The sequence below is a fragment of the Taeniopygia guttata genome, chromosome 1A (genome assembly GCF_048771995.1).
Source record: "Taeniopygia guttata chromosome 1A, bTaeGut7.mat, whole genome shotgun sequence".
Classification (NCBI taxonomy): Eukaryota; Metazoa; Chordata; class Aves; order Passeriformes; family Estrildidae; genus Taeniopygia; species Taeniopygia guttata.
The window spans coordinates 3,318,791-3,343,627 of NC_133025.1; the positions used below are offsets into that span (position 1 = coordinate 3,318,791).

General features: G+C 39.9%; 1 protein-coding gene across 3 annotated transcripts in view; it reads right to left on the reverse strand.

The window, feature by feature from the left end:
* The window catches only part of MKLN1 (muskelin 1), a 92,833-nt gene that overhangs the window by 64,649 nt on the left and 3,347 nt on the right, over positions 1-24,837 (reverse strand). Inside the window, exons 2-4 of one of the 3 annotated variants that reach the window (XM_004176519.6) lie at positions 14,032-14,101; positions 6,381-6,523; positions 4,881-4,969 (exon numbers count right to left, since the gene is read on the reverse strand). In XM_004176519.6, coding sequence (XP_004176567.4) covers positions 4,881-4,969; positions 6,381-6,523; positions 14,032-14,101 — 302 coding nt within the window. Of the gene's footprint in view, positions 1-4,880; positions 4,970-6,380; positions 6,524-14,031; positions 14,102-24,837 lie in introns of those variants that run through there. The other 2 variants (XM_030290029.4, XM_072918535.1) reach the window with 2 other exon arrangements.

Below are 24,837 nucleotides of genomic sequence, written 5' to 3' on the forward strand. Positions count from 1 at the left end.
TTGAAATAGGCACCATGAAATACCACTGAGATTAACCTGTGAACTCATGTTTTTTTGACCTGCTCCTTGAGGAAATAAAAACCCCAAACTCATCATAAAGCTGTTCCTGAGCTCTTACAGGTTCTTAAGTATTTATACCTCAAACAAGCTACATCTGTGATTGTCTGCAATGTGTTTGGGCACAAGGCACATGTTCTGTTCAAACACATGATTTTCTGAGTTTTAGAGGGTGGATTTAAACCTATCGCTAAAGATGCACAGTAACTTCTGGGAAGAGTCAAGATCCAAAGAGACTTTGTATATGCAACTCTTAACTGATTTTAATCTCCCTAAGAAGGTACTTTCTCAAAAGGTACTCTCTCAAAACATCTTTTCAAACAGTTTTTTTTCAATTTGATTATTAAGCACACAGTGTGATGCTTTCAGAGAAATTCCTTGTAGGTTCATGTTGGTAGAGAGAAGTGAGGTGGTTAGAAAAACCACAAGTCACCTGTCTCCCATCCACATTCCACACTCTCTGCCCAAGAAGTTTCCCTCTTGCTGAATTTCATCCCCTGTACAAGCTGAGTGCTGCCAATATGGTAACTTAACACCATAAAACATGACTGCTGCTAAATTCAAGTTGGGTCCCAGATATCCTACCCATTACTGCAGCAGTCTGGCAAAATACCACATCTAAGGGTAGCACCTTTAGTCTGTCCTCAGACCAGACCAAACTGAGGTTAAATTTGGTATTTGGTCAGCTATAAACATCAAAGCCTATCCAACAGCTCACTGAACTGAAACACCCAATGAAACCACAGACCACCTCAAATGTGCCAAGATCATATATTTCCTGATGGTAAACCTGAGGCCAATTTCCAAACTGAAACCTTCTCTATCCACCTCTACTTCTTTTCATCAATTCTCCTCAAAACTTATATGAGCTTCTCTCAGAAAACAAATTAACAATTCACCCTCCTCTCTTTGATGCTAACTACAACCCCTAAGAAGTTTTTGGGATGTATACAAGAATCTGGGGCAGTTCCCACCACAAGAAAAAGCAAAGCCATCAAGTTACTGACATTTGTCTTCCACACAGTGAACTCAGAGCTTCCAACATTTTACCAAAAAGAAAAAAAAAACCAAAAACACCAGAAATGGTGATTTTTAACAGCAAGGTTTTAATGGTGCAACCATATTTTCTAAGGAAAGCACATTAAGCTGTACAGGGAAGGGAAGGAAAACACCTCCCCAGAACTGCACAAGCAGAGAAAACTGAACCTGACTCCATAGGAGCAGGAAAAGAAACAAAGCTGAAGGTTGACACTGAAACATGATTTCTATTCCAGTTAGGCAAGTTGAAGTGTTCTGCTGGATCATCTCCCCATTTCTGAACTTCTTCCCTGACTCCCAGGAGACACCTCTCACTCTTTCTTCTGCCCTCTCTTTTTTGAAGCCTCCATAGGAGTGCTCAGATCTTCAGAAAAATCTCCTTTTAGAGCACCCACAATCTGACTTATACCTGGAAAGAGGAGGCACTAAGTGCAGTATAGAAACACTTTTTTCTGCACACCTTTGAGATGGAAATGTACTACAATCAAAGATGTTGAAGGCCTAAAGATAAGTAATTCCTCCACTTTTTATCAAAAAGCCATTTCACTATGTTTTTTCCTGCAGGTACCACAGCAATCCATCCTGAAAGGTGTAACTGTTCAGAACAGTAGAATTGTCACTCCACAGTGAGAGGAGCTCAGCAGAGGTAAAATAATTTTTTAAGAAAATCAATATTCTTCTGAGAAACAGAAGGTATTTGAGTCACTTAAATACTTCTTAAACCATACAAGGATGATTTTAGGGGATAGTTCTCAATAACAGCTATGCCTAGACAAGAACTGCAACTCTATAGTAGAGAAGATAATTGCAAAGGCATTAAACATGGTTATTTCAAATACCTCTCTCAAGCTAATTTCTGTGTCCCTCATCTATAGGCAGACATACAAACAGGTATGCTTACAAAAATGAAGAAACTAGCAATTTAAAAAATATCCCTCATTTTTGTTCCATCAAAGCCTAAAAATCTTGAAGTCTAATTAACAAATTCCATGTTAGTAACAAACTGCAATGAGAATTACACCTGGCATTTTTCAAGTTCTTTCATGGCAATCAGTCTTTACACCTTCTGCTTTCAAGGACACAGCACAGAAAAAAAAAAATTCTGCTTGGAGGAATCATGAGAACAGAGCAAGAAACAAAGCTCATATAAATGAAAAAGATTATTCTTCGATATTTTGTCCAGATAAATACCTTCTTCTCTCTCTCCAGTTCCTTAATGAGGTACTACATGAAATGTAAAAATTACCTGTCAAGTAAGTCAAAAGCTTGCACAACTGGGCATTTTGGTGCTCAGGAACTGAAGCTGAAGTTATTAAACTAAGAGAAGTGCAAGGCTTTTCTTGACCGAAGGACAGAGGTTATTCTTTCTGCATTTTATGAGCCTGGAAATTCCTCTGCTATGTGAGCAATGGAGGCTGGAGCAGGAACTTTCCCCTCTCCCAGATCTGCCCATGGTTTCTCCTGCCCTGTGCCCCCATATAAACCCCACTGTTGTGTTACTGACAGTGCTGTTGTAGGTGCCTGTGCTGATCTGTGGAATCATAAAGCCCATTCCTGATGCAAGTGCTGTGAACCCCCAAACCCAAACCTCACTGATAGTGGGATTCTGCCGTGTCAATCCCCAAAGAGTCCAAAAGGGCAGATTTTGGCCTTGTTTCCTGGCACTGTTACAAGGAACACAGCATGGTGCTTGAAATTTTGAGTTACTTTGGCTAGCAGCTTGGAAATTTTAACAAACTCAAAACATTTTCAAGCTGTGAATCTGAAAAATAACAGAATTTCGTAACAGCGTTTTGCAGTTGTTTCACAGCAAAAAATGCTCTCACAACTTCATCAACAAAATTACTCCAGCCATCAACAAGAGGCTTTCATAGGTTTGGGTGAAAAGATCATTTCCAGTTCTGTCTTAGCATAGGAATTTCTTCATGGAAGACAGCTTCAGGAAATGAAAGACTATAGATAAAAGAAAACTCACTTCAAACCATAATCAGTGAGGAAGTGACAGCCCAATGTAAATCTAATATTAATGTAGATAATAATGCTTATTCATGGAATGGTTTGGGTTGCAAGGCAACTGAAAGAGCATCCAACTTCATCCCCCTGCCATGCCAGGGACACCTTCCACTATCCCAGGTTGCTCCAAGCCCCATCCAACCTGGTCTTGGACACTTCCAGAGATCCAGGGGCAGCCACAGCTTCTCTGGGCAGCCTGTGCCAGGGCCTCACCACCCCCACAATCAGTAATTTCCTCCTAATAACTAATCTAAATCTACCCTCCTTCAGATAAGGCTGTTTCCTCTTGTCCTTCCTCTCGTGCCCTTGAGAAAAGTGCTACATGAAGATCCATCCCAAGAAAACATGGTACTGATGTAATTTCAGAGGAAAACATCCTGGCAATGGGAATTAATCAGTATTTCACTTTCATAACAAGTTTCAACTCATGGCTACACTTCGTTTCATCAGAACACACTTTCCTGGAATACAATTTACACATCCAAAGAAGCAGCCAAAAATCTTTGCATTGGCCCCTTTAGCCCTCCAGGAACTACTTGATAGTTTTTAGCCACTGAAAAATAGCATTTTCCAAAACCTTAATGTTGGAAGCTTCAGAATAAAAAATAAAAAATAAAAAATAAAGCATTTAAAAATTCATTTAACTTCCCTGATGTAGTCAACCTTTAACTTGATTCCTCTGCTACTCTTGAGGTTTCCTAAAGCCAAGCACTACAGTTGCTTCCAAAAGTAGCAGCCAGAAACCAGCCCAGTGAACAACCAAATCCTCTGCTTCTCTAAGAACAGGAAACCCCACAGATGATTTCTGGATTCCCAGCCTGAAGCTTTCAGTTCCTGACAAACATGAGGAGATTCAGAAAGAACACACTGGAGCAAAGGGCTCAGAGGGGAGCCCCTACACAGCCACTATCATCAGAGTCTTGGCAAAGCAATTACCCAACACATCACAACACTCCTAAATTCATCTAAATTAGCCAACATCTCATTTTTCAGCAACTACCTCCTTGCTCTATTTTTAACCTTAAACAGCTAGTTTAAACCCAGTCATTCTTGTACTATCTCAGTAGGTAGGAAGGGAAAGATAAATTTACTGAGCAAGCTGAAAGGCTCCAAATCCTTGGATTAAATCCAACAACTGTAAGGCTCTTGTTCTCTCTGGCCTGCAGAAAGCAAGGAAGAGATATCCTTACCTGCTCCCATCACATGTCCCAGTACCTGGCCTTGAGGAGCACCCCCTCAGCCCTTGCCCCAGCCAAACCAGACATCAGGGGGTACCTGCCCTGCCCCTGAGTGTCATCCTTAGCCAGAGGTGAGTGAGACATTGTGGTAAGAGCAGCAGGGAGAGAACAAAGGAGCCTTCTGCTGTTGCTTGATGTGTTGCAAGCGTGTCTGAACTTTTCCAGCTTTTTCAGACTTGAGGGCTGTCTATATAGAAACTCTTACTGGTATTTAGCTTAGTTATATATTTAAAGCTCTATATAGCAATTCATAGGAGGACAGTAAGCAGCTTCTCCCGCAATTAGTTGACTCAAGAGCTGTATTTCTGAAAATGGCTCTGTTTTGATTTCTCTCCCCAGGATCTAAATTATGAAGCTACTATTTCTTATTAACAGGACTTCACTGTGTTCCAATCTAACCAGCCTAAAAGATGATGAAATGGAACAGCTATTGTGGATACTTTGCCTGAGTACAATGAAGTCACAAGTGCCAAGACAGGCACAAGTATCAGAAGAGATTATTTTCTACTCAGAATGCTGAAAAAATGCATTTACCTATCTTAATGAATCGACAGGGGAACATCTGTTCATCAATTTTATGCTTCAAGGTGAATGTTTCTTTGTTATAATCATTCTTTAAGCCACTGTGGGAAAAAATAAATAAGGTTACTAAATCTTACCTTATATTTAAGGACTAGCTAATAAATGCAATCTAGGTCACGCCTGAAACACGCAGCTTGTTTCACACCACTCTGAATCATCAGTACACGTGCTGGACCAAGGCCTGGGCTGCTCTCCACCTACCTGTGCCTCCCTGGGAGGCAGCACTGGGATTTTGGGAGGGAATTTGCTTTGGATCAGTGCTGTTCCTCTGTACCTGGAGCCCTGAGACTTCAGCTCCTGATGTGCTGAACTGCACTCTTCCATTCTCAAGAGGGAGATGGAGCAGATCTCAAAATTATCACCCTGACAAAGTGCTTTGTGATTCATTTATGGGCATTGCTTTCTAAAAATATCAAATATTTAGTATCATTTATCAGAAATCTTAAGTCCATTTTTACTGAAAATACAAGTGCAGGTCCCAAAATGAGGATTTTCATCAAACTTCAGCAGAAGTGAAACAATATTAAATGCCAATGTGATACTGAAAGACTTCTTCCCCCACAATTTTAACAGCAATAAAGGCAAATTTCAAGACTGAGCTATCTAAAGAGGGCAAAAGTGTGGGAAGGGTTGTGGATAGATTCTATATGGTCTTGGAATGATACCTGCAACACAGAATTTCCCATGTTTGTCCATGGCTACTCTGCTGGACTACAGATGATGTACCCCATACATTCCCTGGAGATGGACTTCTCTTCTGTAGGCCTCCCAAAATACACCAGTTCCTGCTACTCTTTTCTCTTGTACTCCTGGATTTTAACTCTCTTTTCCCTTTCTGAAACAGTACACAACTTAAAAGGCCCTAATTTACATTAGCACCTACTCAGAAGTTCTGGATAACCTGAACAGCCACAAGGCTCTTTTTTTAGTCCCTATCAGTACAACTCTACAAAATCCAACTAAACAAAGGAAAATGCAGGTTTCCATTTGCCTGTTTAATTTATTTACCCATCTGAAAAAGGCAGATCAGCTGACTAATTAGTTGAGATCTTTAAGGCTGCAACAAGGGTTTTGACATGGGGAGGTTACTTGGGCTTTTAAAAGTTACTTCAAAGTCCCCTAGACCTGGGGAATCATTTCTTCCATGCCTCAAGCACATGGAAGGAAGGAACTGCAATCCAGCAACGTTGCACCCAGTGCTCAGCTCTTCCAAATCCCCAAGAGCTCGCTCTCCACAAACCCTCTGTGGTTAGAGCAGGATAAGGAAGGCTCCTGGAACAAGCATTGGGATTGCTGCTCTCTGACCTGACCACAAACATGAGGGCAGCCAAGGGCAGGGTCACAGCCACAGCTCTGCCCCACTGCTGGTCATATGTCTGCTGGGGAGCCAAGGGAGAAGAGCATTTTGGTCCAGCCCTTATGATTCCCAGAGGTGATGCAATCACATCTTACCTGGATAAGAGATCTGTCATATTCTCCTCATTCATCCCACCAAAGACTTTAAACTTCTTTAAATTGCAGACATGTGTTTTCTCATATTTGCCAAATGTGATGCTCTGGACTATGGCAGGTCTTTCAAGCTTCAGAATCAAATACTGTGGAAGAGAAAACAGTGAGTTTGAATATTAAAGCCAAGGCTGCAAAACACACTAAGGCAGAAGCATTACAGCCTCCAAATACTCAGTTTACAAAGCCAGAGAATGAAAGTGAAGATGAAACCTCCTCATTACGGTATTTTTTCATTTGGTCCTGGAATAAAGGAAAGGGCTTTAAAAAATACTATTTTAAAATCAGTTTACCTAGGAAAAATATTTGGTTGAACTACTTATGCCTAGCAATTCTATTCAGAGCTTACATACATTCCTTTAAATTGGACGCAAGACTTCCTGAAATCTGGCAAATAGGATCAAACTACAGAGAGTGAAGATTCAAACGCCCACTACTGCCTGAAATGAAACCTAAACTGAATACACAATTAGATAAATACAGTATGTTCCACATGCTAAGAGAACATCAAATTACTTTTCCTCTCTGGGCTGATGCTGTTTCACCACTGAACACAAAGTTTAGTGTGTGGCAAACACAGGAACCAACCGCTTATTAACCATCCCAAATAAAACTGAGCCACATAATTACAGAAAAGGAGCTTTATATGGAAAATGATGAAAATGTTCTCCCTTGTGAACACTCCCTCTCACACTGGGTGGACACAATCTGTACATGAGTAGTCAAATTATTTATACTCAGGCCACAGCTACCAGCTTCACCAGCACTGCTGGAGGAAAAGGTCTGTTCCTATGGAAAAGCAGGAGCAGGGAAGCACTTGCACCATTCATCAGGGACTACCAAGTGCTCTCCCCTACCAAACAGCTCTTGAGGGGAGTCTGGAGACACCTGGGTTTTTTCACCTTGCTGAATACATCAAGTTTTAGATATGTGTTTCACTCTCTTCTCTGACTTCTCAGAAATAAGCAGTGCACCACAGAGGCAAAGCACAGAATGACAATTATTCATTGTGCTGGATTCTGTTACAGAGCCCTGTCATCAGGACTCCAACACAAGCAGATCAGCCCATTGCAGGACACCTCCCACCACAGGCTCTGCTGGTGGCCCTTTCCTCCTAACAGCATCACTGCCAAGCCAGACATGATGCCCGAGTTTTGGTGTTTCATCAACATCAAGGAGAGTTATTTGCATGTGTGTGGTTGCTTTCTGTAGATCCTGAGACTGAGCAGTATCTCCTATGTTAAACATCTTAGGAGAGTATCTACTATCCTAGATAACTCCATCAGCAGGGCAATCTTAACCTAGACAGGTAACTTTTGGGAGAGCACCAGAAAAAAACTTGCTCATCCATTTAGTTCTCAGTCTTTTTTTGTCTCAGCCCTATAAAGCAAATCATTCTCAATCTAGGAGCAGTACTGATATTGCTCTGGAGAGCACCAGGATAAAGGTTTGACCTCAATGGCTGGTTCCTACTACTCTTACAAAAAGCTTAGATTCAGAGAAATACTTGTATACAGAGCAGTTACAGATGAGGATGCAGACTGGATAGGTACTAATAGCAGACTTACTGTCAAAAATGCTTCCAGTATCTCAATTTTTTTTCAAAATTAAGAAAATAAACAAGTGGCAGCACTGTGAGGGTACAACAGAAGAACACTTTAGTGCTTTTCCAAATACCTTTAATGACAAATTTCTACTTTTGTGAAGAACACCATCCACCTAACAGTCAGAACCCACCATTAACACAGCAGCAAGCCATGATGTTGTCTCAAAGTCCTTCCCAAACTTCAGTGGAAAAAAACCACACTAAAATTCTATAGAAAAAACTGATTTTCTAAAGCAGAAGAAAGGAAAGGATGAGCAAAAGGACGGTCCTTTAATGAGCAAGGCAGCACTTGATACATGGCACAGCCCGCTGCCAAAATTCCCATACAGAACAGGCAGTACACAATGTCTAAGAACTCCTCCTACACCATCATATCTTCACTGCAGATTTCTCCCAAAGCTGGAAAAGTGAAGCAATTGCAATTCTTAATCCTGCTGGAATCCCAGACCTAATGCCTGGGCCATGAACACATACTTTCTCAAGTACCACACAAGATTTGCAAAAACTTGGCACAAACGTCATCCTGCATTATTCAATTCTTACCCTAAATTAAGGGAGAGAAAACCAGGACTGCAGTTAAATCCTTCATGCCTGGAAGGGAGCAAGGCACAGCAATTACTCCACATGGCCAGCAGTGATTTCTTAACCCTACAGATAGAGAGGGAACTCTGCCACCCTCCTTCCCTCTGCCACACATCCCACCACCTGCTGAGTCATGCAGACTTACAGAAAATAGAAGCACAAAAGCTAAACTCAACCATTTTTTTGTGAATTATCTACTGATTGACATGGAAACAAAGGCCACATCTGCTATGAAACCCTGCACCTAGATATGTGTTTTTCTGGTTTATTATGCACATACACACACATCAAACTGAAAGACTCCCAAACTAGAAGATACCGTTAGATTAGCTATTAGGAATAAATTCTTTACTGGGAGGGTGATGAGGCCCTGTGGATTCCCCATCCCTGAAAGTGTCAAAGGCCAGGTTAGATGAGTGATATGATCTTGGAGCAACATGGTCTAGTGAAAGGTGTCCCCACCCATGGCAGGGGTCTTGGAATGAGATGTTTAAGGACCCTTCTAACACAAACTATTCTGTAATTCAATGAAATATATAAAAATACAGAGATGTACTTTTTGGGTTTCTATACAAACGCACACCACTGGCACTGTGTGGGTACCAGCTATGAACCACACTGATTATGAAAAAACAGACTGCCTCAAGAGCCGCTAACAGCTGGCTGCATGGATATTTTTGGAATGCTACCAGGATTTTAGCTGTGACAGACTATTCTCTGTAGCTCTAAAAGATGTGACAGAAGTGTCTGTAGGATCAAGTGATTTATTCAACCTGGAGAGAGAACAGGTCTATGAGATTTCAGGCAAATACATCAAGATATTTGACACTTTTCCATTTTATTGTTGTGAGTAACATCAGTACATTTAATGTCCACGTATTCATCCAGTATTCCAAAAATCCAAATTATAACTGAAGTGTTTGTCCATTAGAACATGGTACATAGATACTAAATGGCATGACTGAGCAAAAATCTCAGCCCAGTTAGGTCTCAAATCACAACACTAACAAAAAAGATGCTGAAAAACACCAGAACAGGAAAACTTCTGGTTTCTGATTCAACACATCTGTAAGTAAATATGCACAAAGAGCAGAGAAAGTCACATATGGCAACTTCAACACCCCAACAGCTGCTTACAATGCACCCCCAAAATAAGCAAGTCCAGCCTTGTCACACTGGGAGCTGCAGCAAATTCCCAACTTTTTTGAAGCTCTGGTCTGTACTACCATTTGATGACAACCATATGCAGGCTGCTGTATCACACAACAGAGTGTAAATTTTATTAATGTACTTTAAATTAATTCCTGATACAATCTACACAGCAGGATAGAAATCAGAGGAAAACTGTTCTTCAGATGCAAAACTGAAACCAATTGTTTGGACAATGCCACTAACTTCATGAATATGATCTTCAACTGTTCAAAATTCACAATTCCACAAGACTGGAATCAGCTGCCCAAAGAGCAGGTGGCAGAGTCACCATCCCTGGAGGTGTCCAATAAACAAGTGGATGTGGCATTTAACTGGGCCCTGCCACTGAAGGTGGTAACTGGAAAAAAGCTGGACTCTGATCTCAGAGGCCCATTCCAACCTAATTGATTCTGTGACCAAATATGCTGAACTAGATTCCAAACTGCACTACACATGCTGCCTGTACAATTAGAGTCACACCATCTTTTACCAATTTCTTTCTCTTTAACTAGTTCTGCTCAAGCATACTTTTTGATTAGGGAACAGTAAAACTTGCCTTGCATGTGAAAATAAAACCCACAAAATAACAAAGTTACAAAGGCTGCCCTTGTCCACAACACTAACATCTTGACTGCTCTTGCAATTAAGCTGGTGGTTAAATAAAAATCTATGCTCTTGTTCTACATGTTATTAATCAAGCCACTCAGGGGAATTAAATGTTCTGCACAGTCTTCCACATCAGACCATCACTGCAATCATAAGAATGAGTCTTTCTGACAGGGCCATGGTCTTCAGCATCACCAGCCTCATTGCTTCACACTTCCAATGTAAGCCGAGAACAGCATTAAAAATAGAACCATCAGCCCTCTCCTGCCTGAATAGGTTACTACATAACAAGTTTGTTATTAAATATATAATTTCTGGGTCATCTATTTCAAGATTCAAGAAAGATATCTAGTTTAATAAACAGAAAAACAGCTGTCAGATGTATTTCCTTTCACTGGCACTCATTCATAACCAACTGGTGGCTTTCATGGCCACGAGACTTATTTAACTCTACCATACCCATGACGCCAGGAAAACCCTTTACTAAATATAGTCACGTGGCAGCATTTCAAGTGCCTACACTTCCACTTTCATTTTCTTTCTCCTTTTAAAAAGGTTTGGTACGGACTTTAGCACATTTACTGCATTTTCATTGAGCTTCTGAGCACATCTTGATGTTTTTGCCTATGTCCTTCTGATTCGTGCTCTGAAAGAAAAGGTGCCTGGAAAGGTTTTGTTTCAGCCAATGAGGGAAAGGATAAACCAATGTTTAGGGACTCACTCATATTTTTACCCTTAAGCCAGCACAGCATCATCACCTCAGCAGGGAATTGCTAAACCCTGGCATTAAGGTGAGGAACTGAGGAGACAAACACGAGCCATCAGGGCTGCAGAGCTTATTAAAATATCTCATACTGAGCACACTGGACATCAGTCCTTGTGCTGTGCCTAAGCCCTGGTTTCAGCTAATAAAGCTGGGAACAAGGAGAGCTTTATTTCCCTGAGTTTTAGTTCGCTTCCTGTCCAGACCATTATGGCCACCCACACACTCGAGAAAGTGCGTCACCGCACGAGTGACCAGTTTTTAATGAAGAGCTGCCAACACAACACCTATAAAACATTTTCCAGCTTCATTTCCTATAAGATCCATGATGTTTATTCCAGAGGTTAAAAGTCATGTGTATAAATCAACATTTTTTTGGAATATGAACTATTCAACTTGATTTTTCCCCAAATTCTCTCCTCACCACACTTGTAATTCACTCATCCACTGTTTCAACTGAAGTTTTCCAAGCTAAGATTCTGCAGTAACAACTTCAGCCACTGGGAAAAAAACAAGGAAGCAGAACACCTATATAAATGTTTTCCCTGCATTTAATTTGGCAGTCTTTCAATGGACAAGATGAAATAACTATTTTGATCAAAATGCGACCAAATCTGGAGTTCTTTCATCTGTCAAATATGAGACAACAAAAATGGAAACTGCTTCTATATACAGAGAAATAACAAAAAACTGCACTCTTTGCACACAGGATTTTTCTGCAGATTTTAATTCCCCACTTCCTCTTTCCAGCTGATTTTTCAACAGAGAAATTAAACCATAAAAAGTGCTTTACATGAATAATTAAACACTCAGATCAGAAACATGAGAATAAGCTGCAGTATATAGTACTTTAATAGCATAAAGGCACTGCAAATACACATCTCTCTTACTCAGTGCTCAGGATTCAGCTTGCTGAACATATGAGCAACTACACAGTACTTTATATTCTCATTATTAGATACAAAGATTCAAGCAAGAGGATAGAACAACATGGTCTTTTCCAGTCAGGCAGCAAGGTTTTCTGGTTATTTTGTCTTTTAAGTAAGAGAATAAAACTGAAATACTATCTTGCCAAACTAGTTGCCACATGAAAACTTTTTTTTGCAAGCCAGGCCTTAATTCTGGATACCTAATATATGTCTTGATATGTGACACACAGGTGGATAATGCCAGTGGTAATTCATCTCTCTCTACCAAGAAGTTTGGGTTAAATGCCTTGTTTAGCATGCAGAGCAGTGCCCAACTCCCCAGGGTTGGAGTCAAGTCATTCTGCAATAGTATCTCCATTCAGGTCACAACTCATACACATGAACTTTTTGGAAGATATCTCTTTAACAAGCTCATGTGGTTTGTACAGAAGTTTACCACTCTAATCCCTGCTTAATCTACATGTCTGAGTATAACCTGCATCACTCTTGTCAGCCTTAAGTATAAACTGGGAATATTCTAAAGCATCCACTTACAGAATCAGATTTTTTTTTTTTTTTTTTTTTTTTACATTCCAGAATCAGATTTTTAGAAGGACTGAGTGTTCATGATGGCTCAAAAAATTAAAGAGTGAATTTAAGCAACAACTAAGAGCACATCTCAGATGAAAAACCCAGTCCAAAGCCACACCATGAGCCAATCCTGCCTTGGGAACAGAAGCATCCCAAGAAAAACATGTGCTTCCTGCACAAAAGAAAGTAAAGGATGGCACAGGCTGGGATAGAATCCATGCTCAATACTCATTACTCTGCAATCCATAGTTCCTAGATAGACTAAACTGCTTCAGGCTATGGATTAAAATCCTACATTGTTTATCAAAATATAAATAAGTAAAATAATCAAATTCCAAGAGCAGTAGATGCACAGAGGCATCAAGAGGATCAATATCAGTCTTCACAATCAGGTTTAAGGAATACAAAGGATACCTTTCCTTCTCCTCTAAAAAACCCAAAAACCTAATTTTACAGACACAATGACATAGAAGGATTGATCAGAAAATCCAGGTGAAAGCTCTTCAGTAGCAGCAGATGACTGGCTGCTCTAGGGAGCCACTACTGTAGACTCTGAATCTTTAACACAGCTCCAAGACAAAGCAGCAAGATTTACCTGGAAAAAGATCCTGTAAGATTTCACTCATGAGGAATACTTGGATTAAATAAGTAGATAAGCAGAACTTTGCATGAGAGAGACACTGTGCAAGTCACTCTGCTGTGTATCAGTGCTTTAAACACAGAATTGAAAACAAGCAGCCCAAGAGACATAGAAGCTGATCAAACATGTCAGAGTAATAAGGTACAGATCTAACACAAGAGAAAATTATAACATTCACTGGAGAAAAAAAAAATTGAAAACACTATTCTGGATAATCTATCAACCTTAATAATAGCAAGAAAGCAAATTAGATGCTAAAATCAATACAAATCTTATTTTAATAAGGTGATTAACCAGCAGAAGAAGTGACATTTTTGTTCCCAACCAGAGGCCACATTTCTGAACGTGCTATAAGGAGAAACAAATACCAGCTCCTTAGATCTGGGATTCAAGGCCAAGAACCTACAACAGCCTCCAGTAGTGCTGACAAAGGGGGACCTGCACGCCTCATTAGCAGCTTAATCTCACCAGAAGGTTTGATTATTTCCAGCACCATGACTGCCAAAGAGGAAACCTGAAACTTCCCCCGCAATGAAGCACTTCTAGAAGGATCACAAATTGCTAGAAATGTAAATATCTCATGTACCAACAACCTGCATTTTACTCAGAGAAGGAAGCCTATAAATATGTCCATGTCAATAGCAGCAGCCCACATTTAAAATAAAAACCCAGAATACATTACATAGAGCAGCACAGACTGAGGAGCTTACCTGGGGAGGATAATTGCTTTCTGAAGACCATCTTGAGGACTGATCATTTGGTCTATCCACCAAGATATTCCTAAGAAACGAGAAGCCAAAAGTAATTTAAGTAACAGCTGCATATTTTACATCTTCAATAAATGTGTTTTGCATTCAGATCAGAACCATTCTCATGCAACTACCTAAATCATTAGGTACAGACTCAGGTTCTCTCCCTTTTTTATTAAAGATTTTCTAAATTGCTATTTTACAGGACCCATCAAAATATGCCTTCGAGCTTTGTGGTTGTGAAACAGAGCTCCAAGTTGCAAAATAAAAAAAAATTCAAATTGTGAAATAAATGTAAAACAGATGAATTTACATAAGACTAAGTCTTTAATGAAGCAGAAAAAAATGGGCTTATTTTTTATGCTACTTATACCTCAGTAGCATAAAAACTTTTCAATAAGGTTAAAATGATGAGCAGTTGGAGGATTAGTAAGCCAAAAACTTTCCTTTAGTAGATATGCAATACTGGAAGGGAGAGAGAGGGCTGCTAACCCACTTAAGCTTTCCTGGAGCATAGAAAGATGACCACCGGAGCCATGCCAAATTTTAACAAGTATTTTTCATGAGTTATAAGCTCAGGACAACACAGAAAAAAGTAGAAGGTCAACTCTTCAACCAGCAAAATTGAGTTGCTTTCTTCACTTTGAAATAATACAACATTTAGGTATTTAATAAATTCAAAATAGTTATTTTTTTGGCTAAAATGAAAACAGATTCATCATGACAGTTAGATGACAAATCTGCCTTCTTGTCTATAACCACGCAGTAAAGCTCATGTCCCAGATTAAACTAAAAAAATCCCTAAAAATCCCTAAAATATATATAATTATTGGCAAGGTGACAATGCACCACCTGCTGGACAGGGCTTGTGAGCTCCACCACTTCCAACTAACGAACTCGTCAGCTCATAAAACTTATGTAAAAAGAAGGAAACAGTCATCAAAAGGCTTCTGCCATCTCCATCTGCTGTGTAGGAGGAAAAGAACACGAGCATCTGGATTACTACAAAGGGCTGGAGGAAAAAGCACTCCAATGAAAGCTCCAAAGGGAAAGAGGTTAAGTCAGAGGTTGAGCAGTACCAGACAGGAATCAGATGGCTCTTTCCACACGGGGCAGCCCAAAATCACCGCAGTAGCAACGGTATCCAGGCAGTCCCATGATGGGACAAGGGACACAGCCAGGAGCCACACCAGGGTGGCCTCTTAGATCTGAACACTTCTGAAAGCTGCCAAGTGGCTGTGTCTATCCATAGGTGTAGAGAACACCTCCAGGTCTTCACACACAGTGCAGGAATAAAACTGAAGTTTCCCCTCCCTTTCGCTGATTCCCATCATAGCACGGCATTTATTAACACAGCAGTGCCAGCACAGACCCAGGTCTGTGGCTGCTTTATTCACCCATCCCCACCTGGGAAAACACAATGGAACAGCACTGCCCGCTGCTCCAACCCCATCAAACATCAAAAACATGGCTCTATATAATTCAACATCCAGCTAACAACATCATCTGCACTGCAAAGAGGCTCAATTACAAGAGAAAACCTGGCCCTGGCTTTAATTGCAACTGGGACAAACCAAACTGATCTAAGCAAAGGGAAGAATTTGGGAATTGAAACAAATTTCTAATAGAAGCTGCCAGTCTGAAAGCTAAGTCACCATTAGAAACCACAAGACACTTGCTTTTGAGAAGAATCACCTGCAGTTTCCTGTACCATGCTACAGGCAAGACATGGTATTTAATAAATTCTTAATACCTCTGAGTATCTGGAGAGAAAAAAATTGCTAAACTTAAATATATGTGTCTTATATTAAATACTTTAGGGATACAAAGGCAGATAAAACTAGATAATGCTGTATGGTTTTTCTCCTTTATGGAACTTTACCCTAATCCTGGAACACAAGAAGACAAGTTACCCTACGGAATAAATTTTATTTATGATTCCATTACATTTGTTTAAACATTAGACAATAAACTCTTCATACACTGAACAGTCGCAGGAATTGGCACTGCTGCACAGTCAGATAATGCCCAGCTGGAAAGAAGCATTTTGTACCTGGGACAGATCCCAAATATCATATTTTTAGAAGCAGATTTGTTTGCTTCTTCAGGTCAAAGATCAGTTTTGCCACAACCAAGGAAGATCTCAATCAGTACAGCTAGACAAGATAAAAACCCAAAGAGTAAGAGAAATGAGACAGGCAGCTCACACAAAATAAAGGCTAAAAAGAAATATGAAAGATAAAAATAGCAGTATCAATGGAGTTAGAAATGTTTAAAATACATGGGTTATTAGTTTATTAAGATTAAACAAACATTGAAGACAGAAGTCCATGTGTGCAAAGCAAATTTACTGTAACAGTTTAGGAAAATTTATGGACTTGGAGGAATTCAAGCGCTGCAGCAGACGTGAGGCAATAAGAAATAAACAAATGCATGTCCTAATAGCAGATGCCATTTTCCATGTAAAGCCCTTTTTCTGGACATCACAAAACTCCTACACAGTACCCGGAGGGAGGCTCTGCAGATATGACACGTAGATTAAAATCTGAGAAACTTTAGAAGTGAAAATTCCATTAACACAACAACTTTCCATGTAATTTTCACAAGACATTAAAAAAGGTATTCGTAAGCCCTCGAGCTACCACAAGCACCAATGGTTTTTACGCAAGCTTTTCCTGTGAAAAAAGCAACCCATTAAATGTGGTTTGAGATAACTTCTCCTCATCAGCTGTGGATACAAGATCAAGTCTAGCACGAATCTGCAACACTGCCAAAGGGACCACCCCACCCACTCGCAAAGGATCCTCCCCCTCCCTACACCAGCAGCTATAATAAAGGTTTGCATAAATAACTTCTTTCGTCAGATGAGTTCTCCAGCTCAGCTCATACCAGCACAAACAGAGACTTAAAGATGAGCAGCTGGATTGGGACAAGGGGTTTTCACTGCAGTGAACTCACCAATCCCCCCTTCCCACTGGAAAGAAACTACTAAAAAAATGAGATGATGTAGAAGTAAAGCAGGAGGGGCCATTCTATTAACACCACAAGCAATTGCAGAGGCAGCCCTGGTGTGCCTTATTTCCCAACCTGGCTGCCTGCACAGCTCCCAGCAGCTAAGCCTCACTGTAAGCATTCCCACCTCTGAAGAGTGGAAGGTTCCATGCAGAAAGCTCTTGGCAGAGCACAGTGCAAGTTTCTTTTCATTACCCAGGCAGACACTGGTCTCACAACTGCTGGAAGGAGATAATTTTTCCTTTTACCAAGCCAGGAACTGTCATATCCTTTGTGCCAACTGTTGTCTGATCTCTGCTGGAATGACAGAGATGTCCCCATGTCTGGGGACTTCTCTGTGCAAAGAGCTCTGTGGGTTCATGAACAACAATCACTAGGGGATAGTTTTTCTCTGCTCCAGTGGGAAAGGAAGAAATAAGATGACTCTGCAGAATACGCTGCAAATTAGGTTTAAGGCTGCTATAATTTGCATTTAACCCAAGTATTTTCGTGGAGCTGCTTTTAGGGAAATCCATTACTTTATGAACAAGTCTTTAAAAGTAAACAAATCCCAAACACTCTTTTTGCTTGGCACATTCATATGGCTCTTCAGAGAGCAGCTGTGCAGGAAAGGGCACAGGCTTTACTGAGAAGACTTGGAACTCAGACTCTCTTCTTCAAAACCAGAGAGCTACCACGCCATTACACTGCAAAAAGGCACCTGGAGTGCTAGGAAAACACAGACTGGCTACAAATGGGCTAAATACTTACTCCAGCATTGTCCACATGATGATTCTTTCAGTTTTTCCTACAACCATCCCAAAAGAGATTAGGAAGAATACAGCAACTGGAATACACAGACTAGAATTTCCACTAAACGCACTAAGACCGTGGTGGACCAAACTATTCCAAACATGCAGAACCCTCACAGCAGCCAGCAGAAAGCATCCACAGAGATAATCCTGCCCAGCCTAGACACTGGAATGTACACACAGCCTTAACCAAGAAAAACAGGGGAAAAAAACTGACTTACCACCTAAAAACCCAATGGATCTAGACAGAACTACTGATTTTTTTTTTTCTCCTGCAACTCCCATAACTCACTACAAGCCATGCTGGTTTCAAACCACTTGGCTGCAATGTTTGAAAACCTGCATGTACCTATAGCTGTCCCCTGAAGCAAGTCAAAAACCACTTTTTAGGTTCTGCTACAATTTCTCTCCTTCTTGATGGAAAAGTTCTCTGCTCAGAGTGGCAAAAGGATGTAAAGACATGGAAACATCTTGATTGAAACACAGTAAAAATGGGAAGTTACTCTGCAGATCCATTCTGGAAAAACAGTGGGGAGTTTGGGGGTTACTTTTTTACAATATAGGGTTTCTTAACCTTTGTTTGAGTAGAACATGTACAGGACTGCAGTTTTAAATATTATAATGTAACAAGACTGGACAACTTTCTGCTCAATTTCGCATCATCTCCAGCAGTCTCACACTGTCATATGCATATTATAAACCTATTTCTATAAAAAACAAAATAGCTTAGTAACTACAACATTAGAAAAATAAACTGAAGAATTCAGAAACCTTACAGAAATATATTCATCAGATCACAGCTGACTATACTGGACAACAAACCTGGCATTACTTAGCTCTGGCCTAGAAATAGCCCAGTTAAAATGAGGTTCTCAATTTTTTCAATGCTAAGTTTGCTTTTGTTTTTTAAGCTGCCTATCATCACTGCCAGGCCAACCTAACTGATTCTTAAATGCTAAATGACCCTGTGGCAGTCATTTCCAGTAAGGCAAGTTAGAAAGTACTTTTTTTTTCCACTCCCCCCATCTAGTTAAGACTTTAAAACAAGACTTTTTTGATTCATTAGTTCTTCCTTGACACATGACAGGAATTGAATAGTAACAATAGTGACTAAAACTGCAGGAGTGTAGTGCAGGAAGTTACAGAATCACTTGGGGTTGGGAAAGCCCTAAGATCACCAAATCCAACCATTAAACCAGCACTGCCAAGGCCACCACTAAACCACATCCCCAGGAGCCACATCCATGTGTCTTTAAAATCCCTCCAGGAACGGTGACTCCATCACAGCTCTGGGCAGCTGAGCCAGGGCTGGACAACCCTTTTGGTAAAGAATCCCTTCCTGATATCCCATCTAACCCTTCCCTGGCACAACTTCAGGTCATTTCCAAGTTATCAGAGCCCAGTAAATGACTTCTATTTCAGTGACACTCAACAACCCTAAATCACAGATTAAACTTTTGACTGTATCACTGAGAGATTCAAATCCTTGGTGGCAAGAGCTCCCAGCTCCAGGCTGGAAATATCAGTATTAGCACAGAGGAAAAAACAAACAGGAGAAAAAATAAAGTCAGGCTTATTTATTTAAGTTGGTACCCACATTAACTTCACGCATCACAGATGATTACCATCCAAATTGTCCCAACATTTAGGGATTATAGTTTAGATGCAATTTCACTGCTAAGTGATGCTGAGAATCTTCTAAGTTTGAAAAATTACCAAGGTTCGTTCTCTCCCCATACTAACTTTGGGTTTACATTTAGAATTGTTAGATCACTAAAACAGATCTTCCTATGTAGTTTGATTAATGTCTGTTTTTTTAATAAGAAAATAACTTAAAATGCCAGTGATATTAGAGAACTCAGTGACTGTAAGATCATCTGATGCAGTTTCTTTTACTCATTTCATACCCTGTGTCCATCGGCACATATTATTACCTGTATATATATTACACATGTCCACTTGTACATATCATTATCCTCAATATCATTATCCTCAGTTTGAGCACACAAGGATATCTGAATTCCTGCCTTTTAACCAAGCTTAGGTAAGATACCAGAAGACTCCCTGAGTAGAAATAAATCCCTGGCTTAATAAGAAGACCAAGAATAGCAAGAATTCTGCCCTTCAAGACTCAAGAATAAAGATAAAGAGATTACACTCTTCAGTTGACTGAATTTGGAGCCAATAGATAAAATACTGGAGTAAAATCCTCCAGAGTTTAAAACATCACCACCCACAACCACTGGATAACAATGTTCAGTTTTCATTTTGAGAAAATCTCCTTTCTAGCTCGAAAATAGTTTGGATCGTGTGTGAACATAGGGATTTCTACTGCCAGCAATCACCACAAAAACTTGGACTTTCTGAATCTTCCACAGTTCAGAGCAGCCCACTTCAGCACTGCTCACTTCTCATTTCCAAAAGCATTTTCTTGGGACGGGACAGATCCTTTTTAAGTGGATTAGAGGAAAGCAATGTCTAGCACAGATCTATGTAAATCCCCTGTGCTGTATTTTGGAAGCATCACAACCTCAGCAGAGTATTTCTGTTTGACTAATGCACATATGGAAAAACTTAACGAAGGCCAGGAAGTAGATTAAGGCCTTCCACAATTTCACAACACTGCAAGGACGCTCTTATTTTCCACAATATCTGTAATAATTCCACTCAGGGGAAGCCACAAAACCAGACTGAGTGATTATATGTGAAGATATACATTGCTAATGAAAGCCATAAACACATCTTTAATACTCATCAGCACTGTAACCTCACACTCAGTAAAAGTTCACCCAAAAAACTGATGCCTGTAAAAGAATTTAAAGTAGACTATGTTCACCAAAACAGACTGAAGAGCCCTCATGCCCAAACTGATGTCAGGTTTGGAGATTTTTCCATCAAAACTCTATGGAAAACGCCTCCTGGTTCCAGGTGGGAAAACTTTCACAGTTTTCCTTTCAAAATTAAGCTTCTCTCACTGACAGTGCAATTCAGGGAGTGCAGAAGACAAAATACTGATCTGGGAAGATAATAAAGTATCAGTCTGTTAAGTGCTGGTTATGTGGAGAAACGCAGTACAGGTCAAACATTTAACCCTGGATTACATTAGGGAATAATTCTTTATTTTGGATCAATATACATAATTCATGCTAAAGGATACAGCAGTTCCCAGGCCAAAATTACTTTCATATTTGGCAGCTTCCAAACCCTGTAGCAGAAACCAGGATTTTTAGAAGAAAAAAATTGAAAAGTAGCAATAATACACTGTCACATGAGAGTGTAGTGGGAACTCATTCATCAATTCCTTATTCACGGGTCAATTTACCTAACCCAAATTTTTACTTCCAATTTAACACTCTGTGTTAAGAGCATCTCTTTACTAATAAAACTTTCAAGTGCAGAAAAGGCTGGGAAATTGCTGTTTAAATATAATTATCCTAACAGCCAAATGCTGTTTAAACTATGTACTTACAGAAAAGGATTCCAGAAAAACACAGTTCATGTCCTAAACAGAGATTCAATGTTTTTTCAGGCACCTTCCCAGAGCTTGAGCATGACATTATGAACCCAGCCAGTCTCAGGAGGAAAGGCAGGGAAGACCAAGGAAAACACCAAACTCAAACTGACCAGAGCACAGTTTTTCCCCATGATGAAGATCCTGTCCTCTTCCAGGAACAGAAGATGCCAGCAAAGGAAGAGCAAGTGCTATCAGCCAGTCTGCTCCAGCAGTTTAAACTCAGACGTGCAGGCTGCTGTCCTCAACTTAAATAGATGGCTGTGCTCCTTAATTTAAATTGATTCAGGAAATAATTTCTCAAGGATTATGCACACTGAGTTGGAAGTAATGACTGAAATAGCAACTACCTAAAGCAACAAACCATTCTACATCTTCAGTGTTCCTCCTCCCCCATTCCAGTAACTGGTGGATTATGGAATTCAAACCCAGTGAACTGACAGCTCTCTCTTCTCACCTAATTCAACAGGCAAAAAAAAGCAAAATTACATCTGGGTTTACAAGTTTGTGTTAACATGCAATTGAAATCAAGCACTGGCTTGCTTTGGAACAAGTCACCATCTATGTAAGTGATGGAATCAGTGCTGCCCACACCACTTAATCTCAGCAAAAAAATCAGGATCAGATCACAAAATCGTGGTGGTGATATACTTGACCATTCTACCAGCAATCTGATAAACCATAATGAATGTACAGAATTAAAAACCATACTCTTTGCCATGCTAAAAAAATCAAGCAGACTGTACGTGATGCCTGAGCAACAACATTTATCCCAAGGAAAACTATGTTTAAATAACTAATTAGTCCTTAAACCAATAATTAGTAATTAAAGGTTGGAAAACTTTTATTAAACTCACAGGCTATACAGCCACATACACAGCAAATTATCTACGATCTGATGATGTTAATACCTCCCATGAAAATTTTACATTCTTAATGTTCTGTAAAATGCCATCCCAGAATAGGCTGAACATCAGAGCACTACAGGTTCTGCCAGGTTGAGCACACCAGGGAACCTGAGCAATTAGCATTTCACCTTCCTCCTTCTGCCAGTGAATAAACCTGTCTAATCTCTTAAATAATGTCTATATTTTAACTGGAGCCTAAAGAGGTTTCTCCTAATACTACAGCACTTGTGCTTTTACCTGGGGAGCAAGAGATATCATAACTTATAATCCCTCATAACTTCATAATATTGTGATTTTTTTTCACTCCCTCCACCTCTGACATGTTTCTTTCTCACTAATTAACTTGATCAGACATCAAAGAAGCATTTTATAGTTATGTAATCAATCTGTAGGCAACTTTATTTTCTACAGAAATATTTTGCCCTGTAAGTACTGAGTCTCAGCACTGCTGACAGAAAAATCCTGGGTTACAGAAGTGATGTAAACAAGAGGGAAAATGCCTGTCAGAACATGAGGTTGTCTAGAAACATCCAGAAAGTCCACACTAACAAGCAGAGGGGAAAAAATATTTTCCACTGGCCACTGGAAAGGACGAAAAGCAGAACTGAGAGCATACCTCTACACAAGGCTCAGCTGAAAGAAGTGTGGCAGCTCATTGGTTAGCCAGGGTTTGCATCCCCCTGCTCATTTTAATAAATGTTGGAAGTACTGATCAATACTGAAAGTCATCAGCAGTTACAGAGACAGCCCCTGTGCTTGCTTGCCCTCCTTTATCTAAAGGCAAAACAATTACAACAAGGAAAGTGAATTGGCTACGTCATCAAAATACTGGAGTAAAGCCAGAAATACTGATAACTTAAGCTGAAAAAAAGTACATTAATAGTTACTATTAGGGCAAAAAAACTTCCAGACACAATTCTGCAACTCTTCCACCATTTAGGTCTGGTTTAGATGTCTTTAAACTGCTCAGACCTCAGCAGAAGGTATACTCAGCTTGTAAAGGGAACAGAGCTTGGACACAGGGAACATAATATTAAAAATAAACCTTTTCATTAGTCATGACTGATCTCAGCTTGAACAGGAGACTCTTCAAGAGCTGGATGCATCTACAAGGAGATTTATGAACCTCTATGGTACAGATCTGAGTCATCACTTTCATGCAGTTGGAGAAGAAACTGAGAACCACATTTCACTGGCCACAAACATATGTTTTTTCCTGTTACAAAAATCTCAGTGAGCACAGGAGCTAGAATCCAGATTATTTTTTACTTGGGGCTTTTTGTTTGTTTGTTTAGGTCTGTTGTTTTTAATCCTTATGGACTTTACCCTAAAAGGTTTGGTGCATGTGTTCTCTTCATCTCTTTGATAAGGTTTTGCAAGATTTGAAAACATTAGAGTACACTTTTTTCAGAGTAGACCACTACAGCAGTACGTTTTAGTTTGGCCAGGAACTTGCTGTTAAATCCTCATAACTAGAAAGCAAAAGTAAAATTTGGATTCTCACTTTAAGAGCCTATGAGTTGCTCATATTATACTATCAAAGTATCTTTCACTGAGTTTTCTTCCCATAGTTTGATGGAAATACAGAAAACCGATGAAAAAAATAAAATTATTTTGAGGGTATTTTAACAAATCAACTAGATCCTTCCCTGCTCCAGGACACTTTCTAGGAAAGGGACAATGGAGTTATTCAGCCTTCAGCATATGACACCACTCAAGGCATCAAACTGGAGAAGACTGGAATTCTCTGAAGTTGACCATTAAACACATACAAGTGAGTTGCAGTGAAAAAGTGACACCAGCTAAGAGGTTGTTAATGGTATTTAATTATCAGCTAAGAAACCAATCTTAATTCATATTCTTAATAACAACCTTAGCACAAGAAATAAAATACTAATTAAAAATCCTGGAGTCGAACATAGGAAATATACTGATCTTCTTCTCCAGAGTTTCCATACAGGAAAAATTGAAGGACTGAAAATCTGAGCAACAGAAACAGGCTAAACATTCCTCACTAAAGTATGTGAATAGAGGAACACAGCAAAAAGCTCTTGTTAGTCTCTGAAGTGGGATTTCAGCCATATAAAACAGTGACAGAAGGACCTGAGTTCATTAGCAAATACTAAATGCCATCAGTCATGAGGTTACGCAGCCACTAGAACCCACAGCCCCAGGATGCAGTAATCTGGCAATAAAAAAGGGTACACAGCTACCATCACACAGAGCACAGCACTTCCCCTCTCATTCACCTCAGGAGGAAGTTCAAACTGGAGCAGGTACAAAAACAATCCACTAAAAAAGTCAGACTATGAAGTGCTTCTCTCAGTGTAGAGCAATAGCTTCTGGTTCTATTCCCTACCAAAAAAGAAACCCAAATTGGAGCAAGGTCTGCATTACCTTCTATAACTATTTATTCCCTCCTTGTCCGGAAAGAAACAAAGTGGCTGAGCTCATCACTTGCTGCAGGAGGGCAGAGAAGGGAGAGGAATAAAGTCCATCTCCCTGTTTCTGGTCGTGTCTAAAGACACGTTTGTGTCACTGGAGT